The sequence below is a fragment of the Schistocerca piceifrons genome, chromosome 9, assembly GCF_021461385.2.
Source record: "Schistocerca piceifrons isolate TAMUIC-IGC-003096 chromosome 9, iqSchPice1.1, whole genome shotgun sequence".
NCBI classification, from domain to species: Eukaryota; Metazoa; Arthropoda; class Insecta; order Orthoptera; family Acrididae; genus Schistocerca; species Schistocerca piceifrons.
The window spans coordinates 83,691,834-83,712,860 of NC_060146.1; the positions used below are offsets into that span (position 1 = coordinate 83,691,834).

At 42.6% G+C, this 21,027-nt stretch overlaps 1 protein-coding gene across 1 annotated transcript in view; it reads left to right on the forward strand.

The window, feature by feature from the left end:
- LOC124717239 (cytochrome P450 4C1-like) overlaps positions 1-21,027 on the forward strand; it is a 117,665-nt gene that overhangs the window by 92,192 nt on the left and 4,446 nt on the right. The window contains exon 5 of the mRNA XM_047244041.1: positions 6,455-6,655. Coding sequence (XP_047099997.1) covers positions 6,455-6,655 — 201 coding nt within the window. The remainder of the gene's footprint in view (positions 1-6,454; positions 6,656-21,027) is intronic.

Sequence of the window (21,027 nt, forward strand, 5' to 3'; positions counted from 1 at the left end):
GTAAAGTTTTGTCAGGACTGGCTCTCCCAAGGCTGTCAGTAGATCTAATGGAATGTTGTCTACTCCCGGGGCCTTGTTTCGACTTAGGTCTTTCAGTGCTCTACCAAATTCTTCACGCAGTATCATATCTCCCATTTCATCTTCATCCTCTTCCATTTCCATAATATTGTCCTCAAGAACATCGCCCTTGTATAGTCCCTCTATATACTCCTTCTACCTTTCTGCTTTCCGTTATTTGCTTAGAACTGGGTTTCCATCTGAGCCCTTGATATTCGTACAAGTGGTTCTCTTTCCTCAAAAGCCTCTTTAATTTTCCTGTAGGCAGTATCTATATTACCCCTAGTGAGGCAATCCTCTACATCCTTACATTTGTTCTCTAGCCATCCCTGCTTAGCCATTTTGCACTTATCGTCGATCCCATTTTTGAGACGTTTGTATTCCTTCTTACCTGCTTCATTTACTGCATTTTTATATTTTCTCCTTTCACCAATTAAATTCAGTATTTCTTCTGTCACCCAAGGATTTCTTCTAGCCCTCGTCTTTTTACCTACTTGATCCTCTGCTGCCTTCACCACTTCACCCCTCAAAGCCATCCATTCTTCTTCTACTGTATTTCTTTCCCCTATTCTTGTCAATTGTTCCTTAATGCTCTTCCTGAAACTTTCTACAACCTCTGGTTCTTTCAGTTTAGCCAGGTCCCATCTCCACAAATTCCCGCCTTTTTTGCAGTTTCTTCAGTTTTAATCTACAGTTCATAACCAATAGATTGTGGTCAGAGTCCTCATCTGCCCCTGGAAATGACTTACAATTTAAAACCTGGTTCCTAAATCTCTGTCTTACCATCATCTAATATATCTGAAACCTGTCAGTGTCTCCAGGCTTCTTCCATGTATAGAACCTCCTTTTATGATTCTTGAACCAAGTGTTAGCTATGATTAAGTTGTGCTCTGTGCGAAATTCTACCAGGCGGCTTCCTCTTTCATTTCGTAGCCCCAATCCATATTCACCTACTACGTTTACTTCTCTTCCTATTCCTACTATCGAATTCCAGTCACCCATGACTATTAAATTTTCGTCTCCCTTCAGTATCTGAATAATTTCTTTTATCTCATCATACATTTCTTCAATTTCTTCGTCATCTGCAGAGCTAATTGACATATAGACTTGTACTACTGCCACAGCCATGGGCTTCGTGTCTATCTTGGCCACAATAATGTGTTCACTATGTTGTTTGTAGTAGCTTACCCGAACTCCTATTTTTTTTATTCATTATTAAACCTACTCTTGCATTACCCCTATTTGATTTTGTATTTATAAACCTGTATTCACCTGACCAAAAGTCTTGTTCCTCCTGCCATCGAACTTCGCTAATTCCCACTATATCTAACTTTAACCTATCCATTTCCCTTTTTAAATTTTCTAATCTACCTGCCCGATTAAGGGATCTGACATTCCACGCTCCGATCCGTAGAACGCCAGTTTTCTTTCTCCTGATAACGACGGCCTCCTGAGTAGTCCCCGCCCAGAGATCCGAATGGGGTACTATTTTTTCCTCCAGAATATTTTACCCAAGAGGACGCTATCATCATTTATCCATACAGTAAAGCTGCATGCCCCCAGGAAAAATTATGGCCATAGTTTCCCCTTGCTTTCAGCCGTTCGCAGTACCAGCACAGCAAGGCCGTTTTGGTTAATGTTACAAGGCCACATCAGTCAATCATCCAGGCTGTTGCCCCTACAGCTACTGAAAAGCCTGCTGCCCTCTTCAGGAACCATACTTTTCTGACCTCTCAACAGATACCCCTACATTGTGGTTGCACCTAAGGTATGGCTATCTGTGTCGCTGAGGCATGCAAGCCTCCCCACCAACGTCAAGGTCTATGGTTCATGGAGGGGTAGAACATTTTATGTTAATTAATTTTTCAGTAAGTTGTTTAGGTTGATGATTGTTTAGGTTGTCATATTTACCGAGTTGCGTTAGACTACTCTCTAGCTACGTCATAACCATTTCCTGGGTCCTTCAAATCTACTATTCATGTACCTTTAGAATAAATATATACTTCAATTGCTTTCAAAATGGCATGTAATTCTTTATGGAATTGTTTAATTAAACTCTCAATTTTTGGATCAATTTTTGCTGCTAATTCAATTTTTATGTTTTCTAAATTGGTCTGACTATTAATTGTCTGTCATTTACACTTCAGCTTATCTCCAAACATATCCATTTATTTGATTCAAAATATAATTAAATTTACAATTATCTAATAATGGTTTTAAAAGAAACAAACACAGATGACCACAAATTGATTCATTGAATTTTTGTATTCTCTCGACACTGTAGTGCAGATCATTTGTACCAAATACTTAACTAGTTGTTTTGGTATATATCCTGAAAATAAATCAAAAACAAATATTGTGTCTTAATTTTTATAATAAATTCAGTGAGTAAAAGGATGATTAGATGTATCTAAATTTACAATTCCACATTCATTATTGTTTGATTGTTTAGGTAATTCATAAATCATAAAAACACCTCTAAAGTAATTAATTTTTAATTCCTTAACAAGTTTTTCTATATCAAAATTAGGTAAACGATTTCTAAATTTTGTTTTGTTTTGAACACGTAATAACTAAGTCTACGATGGAGATATGTACCCATTCAGGGAGCCACAGGCGGGAGAACTGGTCAGACAATAATGCTGAACAGGGACGAATTTAAAACGTGGAGGCTGCCCAGGAGGAAAACAAGGACACGCAGGTCCGAGCGTTGTCCGTTCTGAGCCCATTTTAGTAAACTCGAACCAGTTGGTAATTGTAAATTCGTTACAGGCTATCCTACAACAGTTAGTAGAGGCTAATAAAAGTCAAGCAGAAGGGAATAAGAGGCATATCGAAGAAGTTATTACGAAATTTAGTAACGATATAGTACAGGTTGTCGGAGATAGACTGAAGATCATGGACCAATGCATTAGCGCTTTAGAGGAGGGGCAGCTGGTCATTACCAAGCGTGTTGTGGAGCACAAAAAAAGGGTCGCTGGGAATCTCCACACGTTAGAGGAACAATACCAGAGTGACCACGCGGCTCTTGTGTCCGGAACAGGAAGTGCTGCTTTTAAATGCCATGACAACATCAGGTCCCAGGTAGAAACCCATGTTCAGTGGCTAACGGTCTGCGAGCGAGGTCAAGAGGGAATGCAATTACAGGAGGACATGGCCCCCTGAAATATGCTGGAAGAGACATCCAAAATCTCGGTCACAATAGCGGGCAACTCTGACTGTAATTAGGAGACTATTAAATCGTCATTAGCAGACACAGATGAAATCCGGTCGCTAATGAAATTTCAACACGGACAGTGTGAGATAAATACCCAAAAAGACGGGGTCACCAAAGTACTGTGCGGGCACATGGCCCATTTAGAATTACACATGAAACGTGTAACGGCCCATGAAGCTAAAACATTATGAGCACAAGGGTAATTACTGCGACAGTGATTCCGGTAACGACGGCGAGTTTCATTATCGTTACGATCATGGTTTCCATACAAGGTGGGAACGACACGGGTCCCCTCAGGAACGTAGGAACGTTCGCCAAGGAGTGGAAATCATGAATTTGATTGCAAACACTTTATGATGGTGAGGAAGTCTGAAGTGTTCTGTAATTCGGCCACGGAAATTCACCCGCAGGCCTGGTTGCAACAACTCGAATTCTTTCTTCCTCCAACGTGGCCAAGTGCGCACAAAATTGAACAAATGTGCAGTTGCCTCGAAGGTGAGCCAGCGGCATGTATGAGGTCAATTGCACGCAATTGCAGCGTGTTATCGTTGAAGGACGGTGTAAGGAAGACATAGAGGGTTGCCATAGCCTTCTCCTAGAGCTTGTGTGTGATGCGAACGGCAACGCCTATTATTATGGCCGGAGCGCCTACGAGCAGTGGTCGCGAGAGCGGAGCCGCAGCCGTAGAGGCAGAATGCACTCACGGCGCAACGGGTCACCCGGGAGTCACAGAGTGAGCGATAGTTCTGTGTGTCGCTACAATTCGCGGAACTCGGGTAGAGCGAATGATGCTAATGGACACCGATCGCCAAGAGGAAATCGGAGACACCCCGGAGAGGTAGAGAGATATGGAAATGAGCAGCGATTTACGCGTAACTATGGCATACCAGGGAACGGTAGTCATGACCAGCGCCGGAATGATTACCGACCAAGCAACGTCGGGGCTGCTAGAAACAGTGCGAGTGGTCCGGGAGTGGGTGTAGAAATTCGTCTGGCAAACCCCTGACACAGTCTGCCTAATGCCCCAATCAGATCTAACAATGAAGCTGAGATGCATCAACTTACTGAGGACCAGTGCTAGTGTCGATGTTGGAGTACACTTAATAGAGGAGTATTTGATAGGGAATATTTGTTAAGAGAGGGCATTGCCTTGTGCTCAAACTCATGATTCCACTGCGTGAATTACGCTCATACCATCTTCAAAGTGTATCACTTGTAGAGAATTCCTAAGTGGCTGAGAGAGAGGGAAGTCCCACGGCAATAACTCTGAGCTAGATGGTGTACAAGACAAAAAGTATTTGGGCATATGTTCACAGGTTATTACACTCGGATATGGGCATGCACTATAGTATTGGAATAAGGTTTACTTTGGATTCCTGTCAGACCTAAAAACCGATCTTGAGTTTTTTAGTGTCTTCTCACAGACTTCTGAATTAAGCATAGTAACACAAGGAGGACTGGGGGGGGGGGGGGGGAGGGATTTTTCACATAATATACACTTTAAAACTTTGAGGAAAATATTTATTCTCCTCAATTAATATTTTCACCTGAAAGACAGTTATCGAACTTTGTGTTTTTTAAGTTTGATAGTTGATGCTTTGCCAGCACATCCACGTGAATGGCATCAACACTATCCAAGAAGAGTGTCATGATTTTTGTCAGCAGAAGGAGCTGGGTTGATTTTGTCTTCTTTCGTGTATGCACTAGATGCCACTATAGTGACTGCATATTCGTTTCTGGCTAGATGTGATGCACCGAAGTTGCATAATGTGTAATGACCCATGACAGGAAGGCCTCTTCCATTGCCCTCAGACTGCTCCAATAATTCAGATGAAGAGGCACTTTTTATCTTGTGGTTTCTTGTGAACATTTATGGAGGAGAACTTTGAATATCCAAGAGTCTCATTCTCTGCGCACATACTTAGGTAATTCTCACTGACAGCCGTACAGCGTATTGTCGAGTTGTGATGCGCCAGTCTGCGCGAATGATGGGATCTGCCTGATTCACCAAGTCGCACACGTGCAGAAACGGAACATCAAATTTGAACCGTGTAAAGTATCTTCTTCTACATTATACGTTGGTATTCCGGTTGCTATGGGTTTATTTATCGAATGTAATTTTTTATTTGTAGTGACTGTTGCTGTCGGGGTTTACATATTGTCATTTTGTCATTTGGAGGTAGTGAATGGGGCTGCGTATGGTAAAAAATGGAGTGCCAAGTGGAAAAATCGGAACACTTGGGACATATTCTTCTGTCTGAGTTCAGTGGAGGGATGGCAGAAGGAGAATATATTATTGATGATTAAAGTCTCGGTTATGTGTATCTGTTGTGTTTATTAAACCTACGGAGAAATGCTATGAGCTTACAGACGAACCCGATATGTTAAAAGCTGTAAAAAAAATTTCGAAAGTTATTTATTGAACAACACTTGTACATTAGCAGTTCCAGACTCATAGCTTGCAAATAAATTTTGAACATCTGATTTATTGCGACTGTTCAGTTTGTCCCGGGATATTTTTTGGTCTAACAGTACACGGGTGTACAATGTCGGAGATACTTGCCGAGAACACCACAGGCACATTCGCCTAATGTATCCCAACTAGTCAGCGGCCGCAGAGCACTGTTCGTTCGAGATTCATGCGAGGAGTATGAACATAGCAGGATGTTAGCACAGACTTCCAAGCACTGGGACTGAGGCCATAGAAATTCGCACCAGGGGCGACCTCATCAACCAAGATTGGGGGTATAATCTTAGGAAGGCTTGGGAACAAGCAATGAGTTTAATTAAGAAGACTCGGCAAACAAAACGATCTGGCGACCGGGGCGGACAGAGAACTTACATCTACGCTGCCACTGAGGCCGACGCTAGGGCCTCCGCGACTGCAGACGGAGCTGCGGGGGCGGCAGGGGATACTGGTTGGCTCCCGAGGAGCTCAAGTCGCCAGCGCACCTGACGACGGCGATGTGTCTGAGCACCGATATGCTGTACCAGTAGAACATTATGAACTGGCAGTATACCCATGGACTGTTCGATCATCTGACAATATTCCTCTGTTCCTGTGTGTGGTAGCTTTCGGCTAATAATGTGTTCTGGATTTCCCACCCTAATGAACATTTCTTCCTGTTGGCCTACAGAATGAACACTCCAACAAGCTAATCTAATTCAAATGCCTCACAGCTCATGAATCTGCTGATGGCCGGCACGGAGACGACGGCTGTGACTATCAGCTATGTTCTGCCACTGCTCGCCCTCCACCCTGAGTGGCAGGATGCAGCCCACCAGGAGCTGAAGGACGTCTTCGGCGAGGGTGACGACTACCTGCGGGCCCCCAGCCTTGCAGACCTAGGCAGACTCAGGGCGCTGGAAAGTATCATCAAGGTGAGCCACTGTCCACTGGCTGCCCGTGTGGTCGCAACATATGCCACTTTTCCATATGTCGACCAACGTAGTAGAACCCCATATTCTATACGTACTAGCGGTTGGAAAACCGGCCAGTACACTTTAGAAATAATATATGTTTCAGTCTACAACAGCAATTTTTAATTTTGCCGACTGGCTACAAGTTTCCATAAAGTATATCATCCTCAGGCCACTCCCAGGCATGCAGTCAGCCCAGTCAGATGCATCAAATACTGCTATACAATGGGGTGACAAAACTGATAATTTACCTACATGTACACATACACACAATGGTAGTATCACGTACACCCGACGGAAATTAACAGACTTTGACTGGAGTTAGACGCAATTGACATTCCATTTCGGAAGTCGTTAGGGAATTCTATATCATGAGATCCACAGTGTCAGGAGTGTGCTGAGAATACCAAATTTCAGGCATTAGCTCTCACCACAGACAAAACAGTGCCCAACAGGCTTCACTTAACAACCGAAAGCGGTGACGTTTGCATAGAGTCGTCAGTGCTAACACACGAGCAATGATGTGTGAAATAACCGCAAAAATCAATATGGGACGTACGATGAATGCATCCTCTAAGAAAGTCGGGCGAAACTTGGCGTTAACGGGCTGTGACAGCAGACGACCGACGCAAGTGCCTTTACTGGCAGCATGTCATTGCCTGGAGTGCCTCTCCTGGGCTAGTATTATTATAAGTTGGATCCAAGGCTACAGCAACACAGTGGCCTTGTTAGATGATTCCCGATTTCAGTTGGTAAGAGTGTGGCATAGATCCCACGAAGTAATGGACCCAGGTTGTCAACATGACACTGTGCAAGATGGTGGTGGCTCCTGAATGGTGTTGGCTGTGTTAACATGTAATGAACTGGCTCCACTGCTCCAACGGAATCGATAATTGACTGGAAATGGCTATGAATGGCTACTTGTCCCCAAACAATGATGGAATTTTTCTGCGTGACAATGCGCCGTTTCACCAGATCAAAATTTTTGATAATTGTTTTGACGATCATCCTGAACACTTCAACTGAATGATTTTGTTACCCAGATCACCCGACAGGAATCCCGTCGAACATTACTGGAACATAATCGAAAGTTCATGCTGAAAATCCTGCACTGACTACGTCTTCGCAATTATGAATGGCTATAGAGGCAGCATGCCTCATTATTTCTGCAGGGGACTTCCAACAGCCTTTTGAGTTCATGTGACAAGTCGAGTAGCTGCACTAAAATGGGTGAAAGGAGGATCAGCACGATGTTGGGAGATATCCTGTGACTTTCGTTCACCTCAGCATATACACTTGGAAAGTGATGCTGATGACTGCACCCCAGAGAATGCCCAGGGGAGGTACTGTGTAGGGAAACCAGTAGCCAGTAGCCGAAATTAAAAGTGTGACTGTAGACTAATACAAATATTACTTGTATAGCAGGACCTGTTTCGATTTTTGTTGTGGTGTTGATGCTGGACAGTAAAGCACCAGCAAACTAAAATGTCTGTTAATATCTACTGTGTCCAACTAGAGCAGGCACCAGGCAAACTTCAAGGCTACTGACAACAATCCGTATGATGACCACAAATTTTGAACTACAATTTAGGTTGTTGTTGTAGGGCATGTTAGTTGTAATGGATAACAACTTCTAAGTGAGGATTCTATCACGAACTTCCGTGTGCCGAGATTGCTGTAATAGTGTGTATAATAGGAAATCACCAGGGTTCCATGTGAAGACTGCATCTTTTCCACTACAGTTTACGTTGTTCTTGTTGATAGTGGTAATGGTGAGGGTGGTGCTGGTGGTTGTATTGGATAACAGCACCTACATGAGCAGTCACCCACAATCTACTGCGTACCAAGGTTACAGTCATAAAGATTGCCTTTAGAGCATGCACGATTTTGTATTTCTGTGTGTTGTGTTGCAGTTGTTGGTGGTGGTGATAGTGGTGATGGTGGTGTCATTGATGCTGGTGGTGATGTTGATGGTGATAGTAATGACGGTAGTGCTATGTAGCGACATCCACCTATCACGCACTTAAGCTACTGTTTCCCAAGACTGCTCTCAGAAGGAGGGCTGTGAAAGAATGTCCCTGTGGTCCTATATGTGGACCATGTTTTAGAGAGTTCAGTGTAACTTCTTGTTGTTGGAGGACCTTCCTGGGTATATTAGCCCAGCTGAGTATCAGGCCTAACCTATTATGTTCATGTGTAGGTTACAGTTCCTAGGGTTCTTTCAGTGAATCTGAGTTTGGCAACTGACTCTCCCCTGACAAGTCTTATGTATTCGTTGCACTCTAAATTGCTCCATATGCATCCTCCCAACTATTTAATGAAATATCGTATTTTTTTCTGCTTTTATATATATGCCTAGGGTTGACTGTCTGCTGTCAATCCTTGCACCAAATGTCAACCCTTTGCACATCTTCTTGCTGTTCGCTAGAGTTTTCTAGTATAGTGACGTCTCTATATAAAGCAGCAGCATCCACAACGCCATGAGGTTCCAACACTATCTACAAAATCGTTTATATGAGCTGCAAACCGTACCAGTTTTATAATGCGCTCTTGTGGCGAGCCAGAAGTTTCTTTCACGTCTCTAGATTTCTCTCTGTTGAGAATAACATACTGTGTTCTGTTTGCTAGTAATTTTTTAGATAGTGAGAAAGAGCGCCTGTTATTCTCTACAATCGTATTTTGTTCATGAGCGGTGTGTGACTCGAGTTCATGCCGTTTGTTCTTTGGCATTTTGTCACATCGAGTGCCGTCTAGTTACTTCTTTACTTACTGGTGTAACGAAGTTGCTAGATTGCCTCCATGAGTGGCAGCAGCATTGCGTATCGATACTAATACTTCCGTACTATCTTTGGTGTGACCACTAGTATTTCCAAGTAGTGTGTGTGGTGGTCAGTCGGTTGGGACGGAGCAGCCAGGAAGTCTCCACAGCTCGAGGCCAGGCCGGGGCCGCTGGCAGCGTGCGCGCGCTGTCGGATCGTGAGGAGCCAGCTCCGAGAGCGACAATGTTCATTGTCCACCAAACCTGGAAGCTGAAGTTGAGTGATCAGTTAACCTGTTATGAAACCTCAACTATTGTGACATCTCTTCGTTCATTTGTGGGTTGTTGCTCCCTGGGCCATCTGGGATAGCAGCAACGTGTGATGTGCTGGAGCTGGAGAAATCGTGGAGCCATCTTCCTATTTTGTGATTAACTATGAAATTAACTGTTACTTGCCAGTGGAGTGCACCAGCGGTATTTTCTGTCCTGTGGCTGTTAACGCCCCAGTTACCAGCACCAGTCGTTAGCTTACTTTTTCGGCAGTGTGCTTTTCCTCGTCGTGCTGATGCTGTCTGGCACGGCGTGTAGTTCGACAGCCTTTTAAGTTGTTTGGTTCATATTATGCTTAGAGTGCTTATTGTTCCCGTGGCTGTTTTTAGACGCCAATTTCTAAAGATGTAGTGCTGTTCGTATCTTCGTCCTCGGCCGATATTTTCCATCGTTGTGCCGTTGGTCGGACGGAAGAGAACAGTTTAAATTGTTGGGAGGTCCTTGGGCCATCCCTAATTTGGTTTGCCATCCGATTATTTAACTTCAGCTGTTGGCTGCCTGTCTCACCTCACCTTAAGTTTGAGCTACCTTCTCAGGCCGACCCTTGAAACATTTCTGAGCACCACTTGTTCTGTTTGTATTAGATTGTGGTTTTCTTTTCAGTTTGAAGTTTTGTGAGAGGCCTTTGGCCATCTATTAATTCAGTTATTTTAAAATTTGACATAAAGGCCTTCAGCCGTGTTAAATTAAAATTTTGAAGATTTATTTTATTTTAAAAATATGTTGTCCTTCAAATTTGTTCTATCCGAAATTGTTTGTAATCCAGGCCCTAAGCCGTTGGTTGTTTGATGTGTTATTTTTTACCTTTAGCCAGGCAATAAATTAATATTTCTTTAATTAGGCCTTTGGTTGTTCTGTTGTAAGTTTGAAAAGAAATTTCTTGGTTCGAAAAAATTGTTTATTAGTGTGTTTTAATTATAGATGTCCTTCAGTAGTGTAGTGTAGCCCTTCAGTCGCTAACTGTTTTCAATTGCATGTTTTTTTTAAAATTTTAACTTCTATTTTTAATTGTTTTTGATTTCTAAGCCAGGCCTTCAGCTGTTCTTGTTTTGGTGTGGTTTTGGGCCTTCAGCCAAGAAAGCATCTCAAGTTTTCTTTAACTAGGCCTTCAGATATATTGTCTAATTGTGATCTTTTAAGGCAATGTGTAAATAATTGGTTCTAAGAAAAATGAAGTTGTGTGTTTTATTGTGCAACTCTCAGCAACTGTTGACGGCCCCATCCACAATCGTAACCTTATCTTGTGCGTTCTCTGAGTACCCACCAACCAGGTTTCAGTTCATTAAATAATGGTACCGAACAGTATAGCACACCATCTGGAAGTGGTAGTACATGGCGTTGCCTGAGCTGTAGTATCTACAGCCTTCTGACACTCATGCGTTGTTGCTGTGATCTTCATTCCAGAGTCTGATTTAATGGAGCTCACCATGCTACCCTATCCTGTGCAGGCCTCTCCATTCCCGTGTAACTACTGCAACCTACATCCTCCTGACTCAGCTCAGTCTGTTGACTTCTTGGTCTCGCTCTACGGTTTTTACCCTCCACACTTCCCTCCGGTACTAAACTGGTGATCCCTTGATGCTTCTGCATGTGTCCTACCAACCGATCTCTTCTTCTAGTCACGTTTTGCCACAAAATTCGTTTCTCTTCAGATGTATTCAGTTCCATCGTATTAGTTACCTCACCTACCCATGTAATCTTCACCATATTTCTGTAGCACCACATTTCTAAAAATTCTAATCTCGCCTTGTCTAAACTATTTATTGTCTGTGTTTCACTTCCATACATGTCTATACTTCATACAAATACTTTTGTTTCCCTTGCTGCTTGCTCAATATACAGATTGAATAACATCAGAGATAGGCTACAACCCTGTCTCACTCCCTTCTCAATCACTGCTTCCATGCCCCTCGATTCTTATAACTGCCATCTGGTTTCTGTACAAATTGTAGATAGCCTTTGGCTCCTCTGCTCCTGCCACCTAGGAATTTCAAACAGTGTCCAGTCAACACTGTCAAAAGCTTTCTCTAAGTCTACAAATTCTAGAAACGTAGATTTCCCTTTCCTTAACCTGTGTTCTAAGATAAGCCGTAGTGTCAGTATTGCCTCACGTGTTAGAACACTTATACGGAATCGAAACTGATCTTCCCCAAGGTCGGCTTCTACCAGTTTTTCCATTCGTCTGTGAAGAATTTGTATTAGTGTTTTGCAACTATGACTCTTTAAACTGATAGTTCGGTAATTTTCACTCCTGCCAATAGTTGCTTTCTTTGGGGTAGAAATGATTATATTATTCTTAAAGTCTTAGGATATTTCGCTTCATTCATCTTGGTCACCAGATGAAATAGTTTAGTCATGGCTGGCTCTCCCAAGGCTATCAGCAGTTCTGAAGGAATGTTGTCTATTCCTAGGGCCTTGTTCTTTCAGTGGGCTGTCAAATTCTTCACACTGCATTGTATCTTCCATTTCATTTTCATCCACGTCCTCTTCCATTTCCACAATGTTGACCTCGAGTGCATCACCTTTGTACAGACGCTCTATATATTCCTTCCACTTCTCTGCTTTCAAGTTTTTGTTTAGGACTGGTTTTCCGTCTGAGCTCTTGATATTCATACAAATAGTTCTCTTTTCTCCAAAGGTCTCCTTAATTTTCCTGTGGGCAGTATCCATCTTACTCTAGTGAAATAAGCTTCTGCATCCTTACATTTTCCCTCTAGTCATCCCTGCTCAGCCATTTTGCACTTCCTGTCGATCTCATTTTTGAGTATTCCTTTTCGCCTGCTCCGTTTACTGCATTTTTATATTTTCTCGTTTCATCAATGAAATCCAATATCTCTTCTGTTACCCAATGGTTTCTACTACCCTTCGTCTTTTTATCTACTTGATGCTCTGTTGTCTTCACTATTTCATCTCTCAAAGCTACCCATTCTTGTTGTACTGTATTTCTTTTCCCTGTTCTTGTCGATCGTTCCCTGATGCTCTACGACCTCTAGTTCGTTCAGTTTATGCAGGTCCCATCTCCGCAAATTCCTACCTTTTTTCAGCTTCTTTACTTTTAATCTAGAGTTCATAACCAATAAATTGTGGTCGGTCCACATCTGGTTTATAGTTTATAGGTGAGACGCTAAACCCACAGCCCGCAACAGGTAGTTTAAATTGTGGAAAAGGGCCAGAATTAGCGGCTGTCAGCTACATTCAAACATACAACTTCATTTATTTCATCAAACATTGAGAGGCACCCACATGCCTTGCTCATACTGTGGCATCAAGCAGTCAGGCCTGCAAGATGAGTGGTCTGCCAAGTGAGTGGATTCATTCTTATTTATCGAGTAACCTGAACTCTCGTACTCACAATTAAGTTACAAATTATCCTCCTGTATGAATAATACGCAACGGAAACGACATCTGACTATCAGTAATTTACAGAACTCTTACTGTTCACTACGCACTGGCAATACCACATTTTCTTTCTTTTTTTTTATTTAACGGCTTTTATCAACACGTAGCCATCGCACTGAATATGAGTGGCGCACACATTATAAATTCTGGATATCATGACAACATACAATTCGAAGGAAAAGGCCACCAATCTTTTTCTTTTCACTGTCTTATTTATTCCGATAAATTCTATAACCTAAACACACAAATACTATAACCTACAACAATAACACGTGAGAAATTCCTCCCAGTGGGTATGGCTTTACATTGGTGAATCTCTATCTTATGGTCTCGTAATTATTTAACGCTACAGTGCACTTTCTGGATAGGATGGTGGATCTTTTTCTATATCTCACACTTCGACTCTCACAACCAACATCACGAAACTTTCCTCCAGACCGAGCGGTACAAAAGGAACATGCATAACCCACTACCTCTGCAACTACCTTGCTACTCTCCCATGCAAACCACACATACTTAAATTACATGACATACACCACACTGCAACATGAAATACAAGACAGGGAATAGTCACAACATTATCACTTTCAGCTTTCCCACATCAATTAATATTTATCCCAGTTTCACACGACACTGCCCCACTTCGCAATTCTACTTTCCTACTCTGAACTCTGGAGATATATGCACGTCTTCCTGTGCAATGCAAGCCAAGTGGCGTTGCTGGATAGACGGCTGACTCACCTTGTTTCTCTCTCAGAGTGTTATAGTTTGAATTAAGCGTCACACGGAAACATATCTCGCAAAGTAATATTAAGAACATATTCATCACACACACGAGTCCTCAACTGATACCATGGACGAGTACTTCTCTTTATCCTTTGTCTCATACACAGTACTCACCACATGAAAGTACTCGCCTCTAATTTCAAGTCCTGCACTCGCTATTTCTTAAATATTTCAATTTATAGTACGCACGCTAGTAATTCAGCTTAACTTAAGCACACGGAAGTATTTCAACTTATTGCTACACGTGGTTTCATTGTGACCGTTGGTCACTTCCGAAGATTATTACGATACCATTAATATTACCTGCCTGACATGTAATTCTCCCCACAAAAGTTCCTGAAATAGAGAAATTATTATTTCAAACTACTCTTAAATATTCCACAAGCATACCATGTCTCCACTCTTTTGTCTTTACGGAGCACAATTAAGACAGGTCTTAACAGCACAAGATCCAGCGGCAGAATGCTGAAACGTGGCCATTCTTCAGGTCCTCTCGCACCTCTGCCGAAGTGGGGGAGCACCTTGCTACCGTATTGGTCAGCCACATTTCAGGCGCTCAAAGCTCAGGTAAATTTCATCTCTTTGGTCCCACCAAAGGTTGCCAAAGGATCGTCTCAAAGATGATCATCTATTGACATTCACCATCGGCGGTTAGCAGACGACCATACATTCATTCATTTCACAGATCTCACCAAACTGGATGTAGGGATTTATTTTGTGGGAGTGCACATGTGATCAATTAAATCAATAAATTGTCATTCTTTCCCACACTGGTATACAGCTTTGCTGTATTAATTGAAATTGAGTTATTATTAGAAAAAATATATTGCTCTGACAAGAATAATGAAGTATGTTGTACCTATTTTCAATGTCGGGTGGTACTGTATCCTTTCACCATTACAAGAGCCAAGAAAATTAAAAAAAATAAAAACACAAAATTAATTTTTTGAACTTAATTACCAATTGAATGCGCCATACAATCTCATGACTTAAGGTCAAGACCACTTTCATTTAAATTTGGCTGAAAGCCTCAAAGACTCAAACCAAAATCAGAAATTTAAAAGGCAAAATGCCTCATCTTAAATCAGTTCTTTCAATTTGGCTGAAGGCCCAAACAATCTCACACCTTAAAAGCAAAACAACTTTAATTTTTTAAAAAGTCAGCTGAAGGCCCATCTCTTAAGACTCAAACCAAAATTAAATTTTTTAAAGGCAAAAGGCCTTATCTTAAAACAGTTCTTTAATTAGGCTGAAGGCCCAAAAAATCTCACACCTTAAGAGCAAAACCATTTTAATTTAAAAATCGGCAGTAGGCCCATCACTTAAGACCCAAACCAAAATAGGTTCTTAAAAGGCCAAAGGCCTTACCATAAAACAGATCTCTAAATTAGGCTGAAGGCCAAACAATTTTACGCATTAAGGGCGAACAACCTTAATTTAAAAATCTGCTAGGAGCCATACAATACAAACAACAAGAAAAGGCAGTACACCCAACGGCGCTCAGAAGTTTCCGCGGGTCTGACTGGAATTCAAAAACTAGCGCTCGCTTAGGTGAAACAGGCAGTCGGCCTAACCATTCTCGATCCGACGATAGCCCAACTGACAGACAGTCAGCAGACCTACCGACAAGATAACTTCCACTCCACCCGACCAGCACGCAACACGGAGTTCAATGGAACAACATAGAAGGTATTGACGCCCACAACCAGTTATACATTGAGCTGGACTGCCACAACACAATGTGGAAAATACACTGCCTGAATTTACGTCAACGGCCAGGGCAGGTAACCAGAACGTAAACGGCCACAATGCAGAACGCTCCGCTGGTGCACTTTAATTCAAAATAACCAGGTACAGTTAAACTCCGCCGGAGAGTGGCTAAAATTTCCCAATTTGAAAACACACGAAGTTACTCGTGGAAATGTCCCACCAGCCCAAACGAAATCCAAACGACACAAGGTGAACAGTCGTGACTTGATGGTAGATTAAGTCAAAACTCAACTTTCGTGTCCAGGATCGGTGAGCCATGGACATCGTAGCAATGTTAACAGCGCCACACACTCCGACCGCCAGCGGCCTCGGCCAAACTCGCGCCGCGGAGATTTCCTCGCTGCTCCACGCCAACCGACCAACTGCCAGCCTCGGAAACGGTGAAAGGACCAAATATACGTCGGCCGATGAGACAACCAACAGAACGACCAACCAACGGTCGTCCCGCTCCAATCTCCCTCCGTCGGACAGTTCATGTGTGCCGCCAGCGGTCGGCGAGCACTGGCTGTCGGCGCCTCACCGGCGCTCCGTCCCCGACTTCACTGCTGCTGCGTCCCGACTGCACTGCTGGTCCGTCTCCAACACACTTCCGGACACACGACGACCCGGAAATGCTATCGGTCGGTCCAGAGATGATACGACAGTGCACTTATCGATACGCGCTGCTGCTGCCACTCACGGGCAGGAAATTACCCACGCCAGTAAATGGAATAAGAAAACGAGGCAGCAGTACGGCAATAGAAGATGACAAACAATACATGTCGTGAACACGAGCCATGCATGTCTCAGTAGGTGTGAGCTTCGTGTCTACCTTGGCTACAATAATGCGTTCGCTACACTGTTCATAGTAGCTTATTCGCATTCCTATATTTTTATTAATTATTAAACCAACTCCTACATTATCCATACTTGATACTGTGTATAACCCTATATTCACCTGACCATAAGTCATTACAATTCCTGCCACCGAACTTCGTTGTTCCCACTATATCTAACTTTAAACTATCCATTTCCCTTTTAAAATTTTCTAATCTACATGCCAAATTAAGGGATCTGACATTTCACGTTCTGGTCGGCAGAACGCCCGTTTTGTTTCTCCTCATAAGGACATCCTCCTGAGTACTCCCTGCCTTGAGATCCGAATGGGGCACTATTTTACCTCCGAAATATTTTACCCAAGACGACGCCATCATCATTTAACAATACAGTAAAGCTGTACCAGCACAGCAACGCCGTTTTGGTTGATCTTACAAGACCAGATCAGTCAATCATCCATTTGCCCCCGCAACTACTGAATAGGCTGCTGCCCCTCCTCAGGAACCACACATTTGTCTGGCCTCTCAACAGATACTCCTCCATTGTAGTTACACCAAGCTTATGGTTACCTCTATCGCTAAGGCACGCAAGTCTCCCCACCAATGGCAAGGTCCATGGTTCATGTGGGGGGTGTGGTGTCACCGCCAGACACCACACTTGCTAGGTGGTAGATTAAATCGGCCGCGGTCCATTTAGTACATGTCGGACCCGCGTGTCGCCACTGTGTGATCGCAGACCTAGCGCCACCACAAGGCAGGTCTCGTGATACGAACAAGCACTCGCCCCAGTTGTACGGACGACCCAGATAGCGACTAGATGAACGAAGCCTTTCTCTCTCATTAGCCGAGAGACAGAATAGCCTTCAGCTAAGTTAATGGCTACCAACTAGCAAGGCGCCATTAGCCTTACCGTGATTGTAATTAAAATCTCCTGTGTATCGTCAAGAGCGATGTACCACAATGATTGATTAAAGATAAGTATTAATCCAGCTACGTACTTTTCTTCATAGCATTAATTACGTAGCCTGTTCCAGAAATTCACGCCCATCGGCGTGTGTGTACGCGTGCTATCCTACCAGCTACCTCAAGTGGCGTAACAGTCTTGTCACGTCACAACAGGGGGAATCTCATGTCCTTGCACTGTGTCGATCCTCTGCATGTCTTCTTGCTGTTCGCTACAGTTTTCTGACATTGCGACTTTTCTATATAGAGCACCATCATCCACAACGTCATGGGGCTTCCAACACTATCTACAAAATCGTTTATATGTGTGCGACGAACTACAATGGTTCTATAACGCTCTCACGTTGAAATCTTCTAGAAACATATAACACTGCACCAAAATATATAGTGACAATTAACGTTACTTATAGTCAACTTTTTGAGGACTTTTTACTGGAAAGATAAATTTTATTAAACTTCAATGAATCATGGTTTTTACTCAAACAGGCTGAGTGACGATAACCTTCTTTGGAAGAGAAAAGTAACTGAGGTCCGAAGCCAATCTTGTAGTTCGATGAACTGAAAATTGCAGCATGAGAAGTGTTGTGTACATAGTTCCGCGTAGTCAGCGCATACACAACTTTCCCACTAGAGCGTGCCCCGCTAAGTCCAACAGTGCAGGCGCAGCGCTCGTCCGTCTCCGCACTACGAGATGGCGCTGTCTTAGAGACAGACCAAATTCTGCTTCCGCCGATCTGCGTATTAATATGTAACGCAGCCAATGAGATTGCTGCTAACGTAGAATCTTTTCTCCTCGTGGATCATACTCGCGCAGTGAAACCTGAACGCTCGAGGTATTATAACGAGTGTACAGACCTCCGATTAGTCAGTCTGCATTAGTCTGCATTGGTCTGTAGTCAAGTTTCATACTGCGCCTAATACGATTATCATATTCCTCTACATAACCATGAAGAGAAATGTATAGACACTTCGTCAGGTATCAGGGATATGTGAGAGTAAGATTAACGTACCAAGACCAAAGGAACTTCAGATTGTCAATTGTAAACAGCATCCAGAATCAAGTTACGTAATGTCTATGATTTTTATTATTTTAACAAATGTTTGTGAAAATTAATCAAGTTCTGTTTAAATTTGGTCACCGTCAATCTGCTGCTCTAAGCGTTCAAGTGGCATTTCTATCGTCTGACCTAACAGCAGAAGATAAACACGCCACGATAAGACCACGAGACATATTGCTGACACTCGCCTACTTCGTTAGAGCGACAAGTCAAATAATCTGATGGTGTGTGTACCGAAGGTCTTACAGTACGCACACCACAAGGAGTACTATTTCTATGGGGACTCCAGGCCACAGGTCAAGTTTCCGCCACTTGCTGGGCACTGCAGTCACTGACATTGGCCGGCAATTCAAAATTCCAAGACGATGACAACAATGCTCATCTCGTCTCTCTCTCATGACAAATCAAACCGTCATTATCAATCACGTGACACACCACTTCGCTTCCCTCCTCCTCTGCTATTCCCCTCCACTTTCCAGCTAATACCAGAATACTATTAAAGTGAAGCAGCCAATTAGTGTGTAGTACGTCAGCGGGCATTAAAATGGAATGGCACTATGCACCCGAAGTAGGCATCTTGGCTGTTCTCAAAACTGTCAGCACTAACAGAATTTTTGTACCATGTCCAAACGTATTTGTCCAAAAAATTACATAAATAATGTATCTTGCAGTAATTCTTCACCTAAATTACTCCAACATCCACAGACACACACACACACACACACACACACACACACACACTCACGCACACCACTTGCTGATTCCGCTGCTGAACAGTTCTGTACAATATTGACATGTCTATCTCATCATAATCAGTAAGTTTCATCTCTCTGATTTGTGCATAAAAGTACATTTCCCCTCACTCACTTTCTGTCTTTAATGAGGCAGAAACATTGCAATATATTACTGAGGGATTGAACGGGATACAAGTGTTTCAACTGGCTGACACCCCTTATAGCTGACTCCCGCTGCACTGTGGGAACAAGTCTTGACTTGATAAGTCTCAACAGTCTCTACAGTATGATTTACGAACAATGGCAGTACAGACAGGTCGAGTAATGAACGAGGAATGCAGTATTGCCAGTTCAAAGTGAGAGTTGTCATGCATGCATAAAGAGGCTTTGCACTTCAAGAAATGTATGTCCTGCAAATCATGTCTCTCTCTCTCTCTCTGTCGCTTATGATGAATTCCTCGCTTATTGTGCATGGAGGCTTACCACAGCCATCAGTCATCTCAGCTCACCACAATTGCAAAAAAAATTCAGAAATAACTTGCTGTAGTGAGGTTTAATGGATGCACTGGGTATGACATTCCCAGCAGAGTGTTCAAGACACTACCGAGCCCTCATTGGATACCAGGAAATGCATGAGGTCATGTGTACAGAATGAGCTTAAACTTAGTGAGCGACATTCGTGACTCTTCCATCTTGAAATAACTCATAACTTTCCAGAACAAGCCTGAACTTGTTTAATTGATATCATGATTAGACTTGCTGACATCTGCATATGTACACTGATGCAATCTTCCAGTATGTCATATTTTGAAAAGCAAATATACATGCATATGCAAGGTGATAACAGTCACCTTGTCAGCTGACCATCACTGCCGTACCTAATACCTTCTAGGGTGTAATACCAGTCACTTTGTCAATTGATCATCATTGCCCCCACGCAATAAAATATGATGGAATTGCAGTCACTCAGAATTTTGCTCCAGTTTGACAATGTGACTTGTTGGAACAGAAGTAGTTAGAACTACATAGAGCATTTAGGAACTTACCTGGGTTAATGGTAGTCAGTCTTTAGAATACTATGTCAGTTCAGAATGCCTATTTGTTTGTGTTAACTATCACTGCCTTTTCTGCTTAGCATTATCAGCGTAAGGTTTTGTAATGGAGGATAAAATTAATACCCTAGCACAGAATCATTATAATATTGGGTGACTTTGAGCAGATAGCAATTTCCTTTTCTTGCCTACATAAGTGTTATATATGCTATTTCATGTAGTTTCCCCTATGTAACAACAGATGACGACATACATCCTGAAACAAAAAATATGATGTCAGTGCCATACAATGGGTTCACCGTCTGACTGGTAGTATGTCTGTATATAGCACATTCTGTCTAAAGTAAAGGTTGAGAATGAGGCTTTTGTTAAATGTTTCTTTTGTTTTGTGTATCCCAAATTTTGCGTTTAGTACTTCATTCTTAGGACGCTTTATAGTTAGTGTGATTTGAGTCTGTACCTAATGATGAGATGAGATGACATCATGATGCGCCTGTTCTGTTTTAGAGTTATTGCATGTGTTTTTGGTCGATAGATGTGATGGATGGCATGTTTGTGCCTTTGTGTATCTGTGTATGTGCAACGAACTTGGGTTCATCTGTAATGATTTTAAAGCACTTGTAGTTTGCACAGATGAGTATCAGCAGCTGTACCCCAGACCTCACAGC